General features: G+C 39.1%; 1 protein-coding gene across 2 annotated transcripts in view; it reads right to left on the minus strand.

The window, feature by feature from the left end:
- Window positions 1–13,032, minus strand: part of LOC121507362 (filamin-B) — a 135,323-nt gene that overhangs the window by 74,414 nt on the left and 47,877 nt on the right. For both annotated transcript variants that reach the window (XM_041783659.1, XM_041783658.1), the window contains exons 2-5: window positions 7,787–7,899; window positions 4,979–5,114; window positions 4,471–4,568; window positions 4,043–4,190 (exon numbers count right to left, since the gene is read on the minus strand). In XM_041783659.1, coding sequence (XP_041639593.1) covers window positions 4,043–4,190; window positions 4,471–4,568; window positions 4,979–5,114; window positions 7,787–7,899 — 495 coding nt within the window. The remainder of the gene's footprint in view (window positions 1–4,042; window positions 4,191–4,470; window positions 4,569–4,978; window positions 5,115–7,786; window positions 7,900–13,032) is intronic.

Genomic DNA, 13,032 nt, shown 5'->3' on the forward strand with positions numbered 1-13,032 from the left:
AGGCGCTGGCAGCTGAGTCCAACAAAAAGAAGAAACTTCCGCTCAGGACTTCCGGCATGGATTGGATGTATAGCGACGTCCATGTCAGCCATCTTGACTGCAGTTGGGTCCCTCTCAACTATGGAAGTAAATCAGTGCCATCTGAGTTTGAAACTGAATTTTTTAACATCAAAATTGGATTTTGAATTTGAAAAACCATCAAATTAGCACTGAATTTTTTCTTTTGCCACTGAATTTTTATTCAATGTGAAAATAAATTGTGTGTAAAAAAAATTTCAACATCTCAAAAAATTCAGTTTTTAAAAATTCAAAATAAAAAAAAATTCAGTGTTAAAAAAATTAAGTCTAAAAAATAAAAACACCAGTGTAAACAAATTCAACGTCTACAAAAATTTAGTTTTTAAAAATTCAACATTGACAAAAAAATCAGTGTTAAAAAATTAAATCTCAAAAAAAAATTCAGTGTTAAAAAATTCAATGTCTCAAAAAATTTAACAGCAAACTAGAATGGCTGTCTGAGGCGGCAGACCCACGCCTGAGCAGCGCCACAGAGGAACTCACGCTCCCATTGATTACTATGGTGTTCAAAATTCGAAGTCTGAGAAAAACCCAACAGGTGCGCGGATCATCACCAAAATCTAATCGATTATTCCCTGTCACTATCCCAATATTCCCTGAAAGTTTGGTGAAAATCCGACTTTCCGTTCTCAAGTTATCTTGTACACATAAAAAAAAACAAAGATACAGAACCCTTTACATAATCCCCTGCCGATTTCATCGGCCTGGGTAAAAATTCAACAGTAAAAAATTAAACTTCAGCATCAAAAGAGACCGAGTAAACCAGGGAGAAGCAAGCGATACCTGTCTCAATTGATCTAACGTCCAGCCAATCAGGTTACGCTCCCTCGGTCATGTGACAGAAACCCGCAAAGCTTCATCAGCAATGTTAGCCAATGGAGGAGCTTCCCTGGATTCTGTCACGTGACCAAGTGAGCGTAACCTGGTAGGCTGGACATTAGATCAATTGAGACAGGGATCAATTGCTTCTCCCTGGTTTACTCGGTCTCTTTTGATGCTGAAGTTTGATTTTTTTGCTGTTGAATTTTTTGCTGTTGAATTTTTTGAGACATTAAATTTTTTAACACTGAATATTTTTAGGATGAATTTTTTAACACTGAATTGTTTTTTTTATCAATGTTGAATTTTTAAAAACTGAATTTTCCAAGAAATTGAATTCTTTTACACTGAATTGTTTGTTGAGTTTGAATTTTTTAACACTGAATTTTTTTCCGATGTTGAAATTTTAAAAACTGAATTTTTTAAGACATTGAATTTTTTTTTACACTAAATTTATGTTTGCATTGGATGAAAATTCAGTGGCAAAAAAAATCGGTGCAAATTTGATGGTTTTTCAAATTCAAAATCCAATTTTGATGCTAAACAATTCAGTTTAAGAAATTCAAATTCAAACTCAGATGGCACTGATTTACTTCCATACAAACCCGGAAGTTCCCGTAGCATGGGTTCCCTCGTTGTTGAGCCTACGGGATTTTTCAATGGGTTTTTTGGATTGCTAAAAAATAAGCTCTGTGTCCAATACAAGTTTATAAAACCTACACATTTTGTTCATAAAGATAATCTTCATAAACTAATACTATAAGCATTATATCTAGTTCGTTAATCTAACTGTGGAAAGTAAAAAGCTAACGTCATGCTATATTGAACTACAACACGGTCGACTAAATTTAACGTCATCACCTGCGGATACAACTGAACAGCAGGCTCAGTTACAGCACTTCAGATGATGACGTATGTAGTCCTTGTTAGTTGTCTTTTAGCAACCGCTGTTATTAAGACGTGAAAAATGGTCCTGAAAAATGAAGCCAATGCAGAAGTGCAAAAAATTGCAATACAGCGAGTCCGGACAGCCCGGACACATCTGGTACCTGCACCGGTTTGAACACGAGAAATAAACTGATTTACAGCCTGGTTCAAAAAACCAAACATGTTGCATTAGCTAATGTCTTCATGTGCTCTCACTGTACTGGGGGGAGGTTTGTACCATGATCGTTTGGATTATATTTAGGAAAAACCTCACTTTAGACTAATTGGCACATCTCATTTGATTGACAGATAGTTCAACAGGTAGAAGCTTCGTTTCTGTTAATCAGAATGCTAGCTAGCTGACAGGAAGTCGAGCTTAGTGGGCGGGCACACAGGCTTTGTCCAATTCTTTCTACAGTCTTTGGAAAATCTGAGAACTGCTTATTTCAGCACACATGAGGCAGGTGTTTTGATTCTTGGAGGATTGTGGACAGGCCTGGGGCACATATTTTTGTTAGAAAAGCCTGAAAAAGTGTATTTCACATAATATGAGACCTTTAAAAAATGTAAAAACTGAAGACATGACATCAACTTTGTCTACTCAAAGATCACTGACATTGATACATAATATTGGTATTTGTTTATCACTGACTTATACGCGTGTTTGGTGTTTAACACCCACAGTTCTTCTGTTACACAATATCCATACTCAAACGAAAGGGCAGGAAATATAAGTCAAAGTGCTGCACTCTTATCTATGAGTGTCTGATCATGCTAGGGCAGTGTTACTCAACCCTGCAGAGCCAAAGAGCCAACCTGTTGAAAAATTACCTTTGCAAGGGCCACAATCTAAGTGGTAAAAAGTGGCAAAAAGGGGTAAACTGACAATAATAAAAAGTTAAATGTGGCAAAAATGGTCAAAAAGCGACAAAAAAGGAGATGGCGGACATGAGTAACTTCAATCCCAGCCGCATTTTTGGGTGTGTTTCTATTCAAAGTTTTGGCGTTTATAGACTCTGAAAGACACACGTCCAGTCGAGGAGACGAGTCGGAGTGTAACAGAGAGAACGACAGCGAATTGTAGCGAGAATACTCACAATGCTGGGAGGAATAGAGGAATATTCACCCTCTGCCATGACTTCCAGTCGTCCAGTGAGACCATGGGTGAGACTGTCAGTGCATCTGTTGGCATCGGCAGGCAATGCTTCCTCCATGATGGTCCATACATAGCGAAGCCAATGCTTTGCCTCACCACATGTCCACTCCATCGGGGAGGGAATAATCGGCAAATGCCGTGGTGGGGGGCACATGGGGATGGATCAAGGAAGGTTTTAAAGGATTCTTCACTATACGGAGATGGGGCTAATGGCGGAGGTCTGCGCTCTCCGAGTGCTTTTCTAGTTTAAGATGCGCTATTTATTTACTTTTTAATTCTGTGCAAAATCAGGTGACTGTGTGTTTAAGTGTCAAGATTATTCAACTATTGCTGTATATTGTTGTTTATGTTTGAAAAGACAATAAAAACAGCTTGGAAAAAAAATTGTCAAAAATGGAGAAAAGAGGCAAAAATTGCAAATAACGGCAATGGCAATATACAATCAATGAAATTAAAGCCCACTGTGTAAGTGTGTGGGAAACAAACTGATTTATGTGACTTGCAATGGATAATTTCTGAGGTCAAAGTTTCCCTTTTTAAGTTTTTTTTGGGGAGTAATATTTCAAATCAAGACTTAAAAGAGCCACAAATCATCACAAAAGAGCCACATGTGGCTCAAGAGCCACAGGTTGAGTAACACTGTGCCAGGGTATTAAAGATCCTATCTTTCATAAATGTTTTATCCTCTGATCAGTAGGAAAGCCTCAGACTGACTTCAGTAAAGTTGGAATGTAATTAAATGCTTGGTAGCAGTGAGCGTGTTTGTGTGATTGTTCTGCATCCTCTATGGTCGTTTCCAGGTATTTCCTTCCTCCTTCAGTAAAAGTCGGAGGATAATAGTCCCACTCACCAGCCTATTAATGTCTGTGTGAGTATTCATCAGATATAACCTTGTCCTTTGTTCACACTAACAGCTGCTCACTTCCTCATATTGTCACACACACCAGTGTTTCCAGTGTTCCCATTGATGTTGACAGGAGCGAGCCACAAACGCAGAAGCTCTCGGGGCCATCGGAGAGCATTATCTAAAAGGTTTTTGTCCATAGAGGCTTATGTCTGTACCTGGTCCGTAGGCCCGGGCCTTCTTCGGGTTGAGTTTGGGTTTGAGTGGAGCTCCAGGCTTCAGTTTGGCTTTAGGGAACTGAGACAGGTACGTCATCACTGACTGTTCATCCACATTGGGATTAACAATCTCTTCGGGAGTGATCACCTGCAGAAACACAGAAAAAAACACACACTTCAGGTTTGTTCTCAATAAAGTTGACTGATAGTTGTCTATGAGCAAGAACTACTTAGAAATTTGGTGAGGTATTGTTTGGTTTTTCTGATATTGGTGCTAAATTATTGTTTTTTTTATATAGTGGTAAAAGTAGTCGTTTCAATCTATGGGTTTGCTACAGCTATCTGGCTTCATGTTGCTTTTTCAGGGGAATAAAGGAACTGAAAAGAGGACGTGGTCAGTGTGAAGCAGCATCAGAGTGAAAGCTAACCTGTGGGATGCCCAGCCAGTCGTCAGCCAGCTGCATGGCTTCAGTGGCATTTTCTTTTGGTTTGGTTTGATCCCAGGTCTCCCAGTCTGGACACAGACCTGCAAACAAAAACACAACACACACACAACACTGTGAGAACACACAACAGAGACGGAGAGGAAAAAGAGAGGAACCTCATCTGTCCTGATGTAACTCAGTTTACCTGTGAAGTGTGAAAACAATGCTGCAACTATAAATCACTTCCAGCGCTCCTGTAAACCTCGCCTGATTGACTTTGTTATTTTTAGACTCAGAGCGTTTTGATAAAGGATTTAATGAGACGCCAGGGGAGGTGATGATGGTATCAAAAAATTAACACCACCCTATCCTAACTCAGAGATTTACCTGCAGAGTTAAAAGAAAAATATGCCTAAAAACAGAAGACAAAAGTAGAATAATATAATGATCTTCACTCCTACAAACATAAAGAGGATCTACTTTATACTAAACACAAAAACAACAGGCGTACCTGGAGCACAGCTGTCCACCAGTGCTCCCAGTGCTTGCCCAGTCTTCCAGTCCTGGCTGAAGTTGGTGATCGGCATGTCAGGGACTTTGTTCTGGATCCATCCCAGCAGACGTTGTTTAGGTGTCTTTGACTCTGCCTAGAGAACAATAAAAACATCATAGTCCCCTTTTAACATGTATTCATATTACACCATGTTCCACATTATTATGCATTATTAAACATTCAATTTTGTGTTTTTCAGTTAAACTCATGGATGGTTTTGTGTCTCAGGGCTCTTTTGATCACTGAAATCAATCTCAGACAACTGTGATGATCAGTTTGCCTGGTGAACCAAATTAAAGGAAAACTACTTAAGAAGAATGTTCCACATTATTAAGCAGGCCACAGGTTTCAGCATTATGGGAATAAAAAGTATTTCTGCTGCTAAAATGTCATTACAAAGCAGCAAACAGGTATTTGAAGCTGCTGGTGCCTCTGGAGTCCCACCAACCTCAAGATGTAGGATCCTCCAGAGGCTTGCAGTCGTGTATAAACCTACTATTCAGCCCCCCCTAACCAATGCTCACAAGCAGAAACGGTTGCAGTGGGCCCAGAAATACATGAAGACTCATTTTCAAACAGTCTTGTTGACTGATGAGTGCCGTGCAACCCTGGATGGTCCAGATGGAGGAGTAGTGGATGGTTGGTGGATGGCCACCATGTCCCAACAAGGCTGTGACATCAGCAAGGAGGGGCAGAGTCATGTTTTGGGACGGATTCATGAGGAGAGAGCTGGTCAGCCCCTTTAGGGTCCCTGAAGGTGTGAAAATGACCTCAGCAAAGTATATAGAGTTTCTGACTGACCACTTTCTTCCACAAAAAGAAGAACCGTGCCTTCTGTAGCAAAATGATCTTCATGCATGACAATGCTCCATCTCATGCTGCAAAGAATCCCTCTGTCTCATTGGCTGCTATGGGCATAAAGGAGAGACACTCATGGTGTGGCCCCCATCCTCCCCTGACCTTTAACCCTACTGAGAACCTTTGGAGCATCCTCAAGCTAAAGATCTATGAGGGTGGGAGGCAGTTCACATCAAAACAGCAGCTCTGGGAGGATATTCTGACATCCTGCAAAGAAATTCAAGCAGAAACTCTCCAAAAACTCACAAGTTCAATAGATGCAAGAATAGTGAAGGAGATATCAAAGAAGGGCTCCTATGTTAACATGGAACTTGGCCTGTTGTTTTTGATTGAAATAGCTTTGATTTCAGTAAATATGACCTCCTAATGCTGCAGATTCAACAAATGACCATTTTCGCTTCTTTACAACCTATATAATGTTCTAAAACTATGCTGCGCATAATAATGTGGAACAGTGTATTTGGAGTTTTTTTATTTTTGAAAAAAAAAAAAAAAGCAAGTTATCATTGGGAGGTTTGTTCCAATAAAATCTGAATTATGCTCTAACGGTTGATGACTTGAAAATTATCCTGTCATTTGCATCGACTATTTAGGAAAATCAGAAAAATATGATTTGCATAATAATTTGGAGTGCAGTGTATATATTATGAAATATTTACATAGTATTCAGATGTAAATATTATTATGTTTGTTACTCTGATTTGCATGAATAATTCAGATTTTTATCACAGTGGCTCAGTAGTCTTTTGTCTTCAACCCTCTGAGGTGTGAGCACTCACCGGCACGTTGTCACTCATAGAATGACTGACAACATTTGTGCTCAAAAATGATATGAAATCTTAATTTTAGACATGTTTTCTGCACTTATCTATCATTTCATTCATATATTCCACTACTTTTGTAAAGCTAAGACTTTAGGCAAGCACCAGAGTAATTTTTCTGCATGAGTGAAGGTGTGTTTTCACATGAGATTCAAAATTAATAACTCTTTACTCTTTGTGGTTTAAATGGATATGCATGTTAACCTCCTAAGACCCTGCATCCACACATGAGGACGTTACTTTTTTGGCTTTCCTAAATTATAGCAATCATTTTTGGTGTTAGAATTGATGTCATAATTGTCCAAAATGTCCATTCAAGTTTGAGGTACTTGCTTGAAATGCTGGGATAATTTGCTGTTTGGATATTTCAGGGAATTTGCTTGGAAGTAATCAAAGTATTTTTATGGAAATTAAGAGGGCTATGTTTGTATATTGTGGAGGGTTTCATTGCTTAAATTTTTGTTAAATTTTTTTATTTTTTGAAAATGTCTAGAATTCGCCAAGGAATTTACTTTAATATTTGGGGAATTTGCTTGAAATTTTTCAGGAATTTGCATGAAATTTTGGGGGGAATTTTCAGGCTTTATGAGGAATTTTCACTGAAAGTTTCGAGGACTATCTAAGAAAATATTTAGGTACTTTTTACGAGATACTTTAAAAATACATTTAAGAATTTCCAAAGACTTTTTTTTTAATTATGAATTTTTTTGGGAAATTTTTATTGGAATTCTTGGGCTTTATGAAAAAATTTCACTGAAAGATTTGAGGACTATCTCAAGAAATAATTGGGTACTTTTCATAACATACTTTAAAAATATGTTTACTATTTTAAATTTTGTTTTTAAATTATGGAACTTTTGGGGTTTTGGAAAGGAAAATTTCCAAGAAATTCCTGTTCAATGACAAGACTAATATTTTAGTTTATCAGACTGGTTTTATCACAAACAAGTGGGAGAAAATAAAAATGCATCCCAGACAAAGGCTCAGGTCTCAGGAGGTTATTTTAACATTAATATCAGCAGTTTAAATCACAAGTTTAAGCTCCATTTACAGGCAGACAACAGTTAGGAACTAAACCCGCTCTTACATCCTCTTCATCCTCGCCCTCCCACATGGGCATGGAGATGGAGTAGTGGAGAATCAGAGTCCAGATCAGACCCAGGATCAGCTTCAGGTTCCCATCCACGATGGCTTTAGAGTCTGAGGGAAAACAAAGAGATATGAGGTTAGATTCATGATCTGATCTGGCATTCGAAGAACTGGTAAAACCACCATTAGCCTCAACTAGGGATGTCCCGATACTAGACCCTCACGAAGAGTACACAATATGGAGGTTAGCATTCATGTTAGCATTCGAGCTAGCAGTAATAAACAATTGTAGTTTGATTGAAATGGATAAAAAGACGTTCAATATCGTATTTGCTGGTGTGGATTTCATCAGTAAAGTCCCCAAAAGTCACAGAGTTCCAGGCTCATTAAGGCACGACTGCTAGCTTCAAGAGGAAAAACAAGTAAGAGGCAACGATTTATGGTTCAAAAGTTATTTAGCTTTTGATAAACTTTGTCACTTCTTGTCGTGTTCGAGCGCCGGTCTGGAAGGCGTTTTAACCAAGCGGCAACCTCCGGCCCAAAAAATGAAGCCAATGCGGAAGTGCAAAAAATTGCTATACCGCGACTGTCCACTTGAGGCTGGCTGCAGGAAAACTGGAAGTTCCGTCTGCACACATGTTAACCAGCCGGTTTTGACACACAAAATGAACTGGTTTACCTGGTTCAAAACACCAAACGTGTCTCATTAGCTAGTGTCTTATTGTGCTCCCACTGTACGGGGGGTGAATTTTTTTGTACCATGATCGTTTGGATTATATTTAGGATAAACCTCACTTCACAGTGATTGGCACGTCTCATTTGATTGACAGATAGCTCGGCAGGCAGAGGCTCTGTTTCTGTCAACCGGAATGCTAGCTAGCAGGCTGACAGGAAGTCGAGCTTAGTGGGCGGGCCATTAGGTTGATCCAAAGTTCGGTTGAGACTGCGATTTCAATATGGAAGCATCCACGGATTGGCTTCAAAAGCCGTTTTACTCCGCCTATTGTAAGCAGACGACTGACGTCACACGGGGTTTGTCCAATTCTTTCTACAGTCTATGGTTTTAACGATCACATTCAGAGAAAAACTGTCACATGGCCTTCATTCTTTGCTGCTGCAGTGGCTCCTTTGGTTCTTCTTCACTGCTCTAAAAACAGTAGCCCATGCATGATATGCTTTCTGGCAGCGAAGAAGAATTTATTTCCGGTTTAGTTAGCATAGCTAAACAAAGCTAAATATAAAGCTAAACTAATCATAATCGGATGGGTGCAAAAACTCGTGTACTCACCAATACCTGCATTTTAAGCAGAATCAGATTATTTCTGATACTGGTATCAGAATCAGAATAACCCTAGTCTAAACAAACACAGAAAAACCCGTCTAACACTTTCACTGCAGATGTATGAACAGATTAACACCACAGGAGCCTCAACGGTCTAATTCAGCTTAACGTGATCTAAAAAGGAGCTTAAGCAGCAACAAAACTCAATATTTCTAAACTAAGCTGCAGGGCTGCTTCATTATAAAGGGTTAATTCACATTTTACACATCAAGACTGTTTCAGACCTGATCTGAGAACAAACTATTTTATTAGACCAAGATTAAAAATATAGAACTACACTGAGAGTGGCCTGTAAAACATCTCTGAACAAGAATGACTTTGAATATGAACATTTCTAGCAGAGCAGAAGAAAGTGCTGCTGGGAAATGTTTCTCATTAATAAGACCTCACTGTACCAGCTTGTACCTCACACCACCACACACACACACACCTCTACACACACACACACACACACACGCACAGAAAGCTAATCTTTGGCTGCAGCACACAGAGCTCATAGTGAAGCAGACAAAACATTCCTGACATTTTTAATCCTTCTGTCTGATGGTTTTTCCAACAATAAATCATTAAAAACAGGAAACTCATGGCCGTAATAATTGTAAATATTATTTAATTTACTCTCTGAGTGAGGGCAAAGACACACAAGATAGGAGTTAAAAACACTTCATCAGCTCCAGCTGCTGAACAATCCTAAAACCTGCAGGTTAGCAGCGTTACAGAGTGGTGGGAATTATTCTGTTCCTGAGAAATCTGCTTCCAACTATGACACCAACTATGACTGTATTTATAGAGGATGCTGGGTTTCTGCTGATATTTCCAAACTCATTCCAGCCAACACTGAAACATAAAAACCTTTTTTTTTTTTGTCTCCTGTTAAAGAGAGCCCAGAGGAGCTGACACAGGAGCTTCTGGAAGATTTTTCTTCCTGGTGTCACACTTGTACATCTGACCAATACTTAAGACTGAGATGTGATTTACAGAGCTGATATTTAATGTTCATATCTGCAGGTAACGATATCATCCATTTAACATTTAACGATTGAAGATGAAGACAGTAAAATACTTAAAGACCCTCTAAAAAGAAAATAAATCTACAACCCTTTGAGTCTGTTGTATGACAGCTCACTGTATCATGAACCCCTAAATCAAATTTCAGTCAAATAAAACATCTCTGAGTTTATAAATTTAAAGGAATTCTTCAACATTTTGGCAAATTTGTCCATTGCCATAATTCCTATAGTCTTAGTAATAGGGTCGTTACCTTCAGTTGTCAGTGCAAGCTGTTTTTAGATCGCTGCTGCTGAGTTCGGACCTGCTGTGCCAACTCAATGTAAGCAGACGGTATTCCGGCTTTCCCTCATTAAACTCATCAAATACACAATCCAACAACTCCACAACGCTCTCGTGGACAAGTTGTGACCTGCACATTCACCATGCTATGAAATAATAACGTATAGTTATGTAACATTACGACACATGAAGCAAATACTCGGAACTATTTCTTGAGTAAACCACTGGGCGGAGTGACACAGTGCAGCAGCCATGTCTGAAGTGTAGTTCCGGCTTTGCATTTAGCTTTAAAACATCTCCGTCTCGTAATGTTCCATGATTATTTCATAGCGTGGTGAATGTACAGGTCACAGCTTGTCCACGAGAGTGTTTTGGAGTTGTTAGATTGTGTATTTGATGAGTTTAATGAGGGAAAGCCGGAATACCGTCTGCTTACATTGAGTTGGCACAGCAGGTCCGATCTAAAAACAGCTTGCACCAACAACTGGAGGTAACAAACCTATTACTAAGACTACAGGGATTATGACAATGGACAAATATGCCAAAATGTTGAAGTATCCCTTTAAGCTTCAAAATCATGAAAATGAGGCAGTAAAATCTGCTCCAGGATGGTGTGGGCGTGTCTGTTGAATGAGCTGAAGCCACACCCACTTAGGAGAAATACAATCCTCTCAGATTTAAAAAAATGTTACAATCTGATTGGAGGAAAGCTCTCATGCTATTAGTCCCACCCCTTGACCTCATGTTGACCTCATGATCAGAGCACAGCTGCCCGGCTCTGTGCCAGAGGAGAGACAAAGTCTGTTTTCTGTCTCAAATCTCTGTTCTGATGCTTTAAATCAGTGTTACTCAACCCTGCTCAACCAAAGAGCCAAACTGTTGAAAAATACCTTTGCAAGAGCCACAATCTAAGCGGTGAAGCAAAAACAGCTTCAAGTAGCAACAGCAACATGTAAAGGTGGCAAAAATGGTCAAAAATCAGTAAAAATGGGTGAAAAAGGGGAGGAAAGGTGGAAAAGGGGTCAGAGAGTAGAAAAAAAATGAGTGAGAAGTGAGGAAAAAAATGAGTCATAGGTGACATAAAATGGTCCAAATGCAGCAAAAAAAATGAGTAAAAAGTGACCAAAATGGGCAAAAAGCAGTCAAGACTGGCATAAATGGGCAATGGGTGAAAAGTGGTGAAAAGGGGCAAAAATGGGATAGAAGTGGCAAAACAGGCAAAAAAAATAGGAAACAAGTGGGAATTAATGACAAAACGTAGCTTAAATGGGTGAAAATTGTGAGAAAAATGGTGAAAATGGACAAAAATCGAATAGAAGTGGCCAAAAATGAGTTAAAAAATTGTAAAAAAAAAAAAAAAAAAAAAGTGTCAAAATGGGCAAAAAAGTAGGAAACAAGTGGTATTTAGTGGCAAAAGGTAGGTGAAATGGGTGAAAAGTGGCAAAAAATGGTGAAAAAGGGCAAAAAATGGTATAAAGTGGCAAAAAGAAGTGGCAAAAACAGGCAAAAAAGAGGAAAAAATGGTATTTAATGGAAAAAGGAACCTGAAATGGCAAAAAAATTGTGAAAAAAAATGTGAAAAAAGGGCAAAAAGTTTCCCTTTCTTAAGGTTTTCTGGGGAATAATATTTAAGATTCAGACATAAAAGAGCCACATGTTGAGTAACACTGCTGTCAGTGATCCATAGACCACTGTGGCTGATAGATTTGGTAAATTTACCTCACAATGAACAAAAAAAGAGCATTTAACTGACTGTTAACTTTGATAAAGGCAGAGACATCAGCTAACAACAGACTGGACTGAGATGAACGGCTCTGTGATTTTAGATTTAAGTGTTAGAGGGGCGGGGCCATTCCCCACTGTGGGCTTGTGACATCATGAGCCCACATATTGGCCCCGCCCACATTAAACCCAGGAAAGAGGTGAAAAACTTTGCAACAGTCTAAATCCAGAATTCAGTCACATGTAGATCTCAGTGTTTTCACATGTTCACAGAAACCAGATTCACACATTTCTAGAGTGTTCAGACACACAATTCGGATTTCACTTTACAGAATCCTTAAGCTGGCACACTGTTGGTCTGTTGGGCCAACCTAAACTTCTCAGGTTTATGACATATATAAAGTTTATCAGCCGTCTGCGTGTGACGTAAACAGCTCCGCGTCACGCCAAGTGACACCATAATCGCGCGACACAACGAATCGAAACATAAATTCGTTGCCAACTTTAATTATTGATTTTTATTGATTTTAGGGCTTCGTTGTTGCAGCCCTAGTATCATGTTGATAACATCATGCATCCCTAATGAAATCTTTCATGAACTGATGCAACAGATCGGTCTGGTTATCCAGACTGAGCCGCTGTGATTGAGGACCTATCTGCAGACTCTGACAGTTAAAACCTGGTTCCTGCTTCTGCGGTGAATCTACTCTGTAGCTACACTTTAGTGGCCTAGACCAGTAGTTCCCAACTGTTTTTCCCCTGACGAGCTGTGCCCCCCCCAACACACATGAAAAAAAGTGACTTGTTGCTGTAAAAAATACACATCAGTTTGAATTATTTTCATTATTTAGAGCCGAACATAATATCCAAAAACAAAATTGTTATTGCCA

This window comes from Cheilinus undulatus, linkage group 3, assembly GCF_018320785.1.
Source record: "Cheilinus undulatus linkage group 3, ASM1832078v1, whole genome shotgun sequence".
NCBI classification, from domain to species: domain Eukaryota; kingdom Metazoa; phylum Chordata; class Actinopteri; order Labriformes; family Labridae; genus Cheilinus; species Cheilinus undulatus.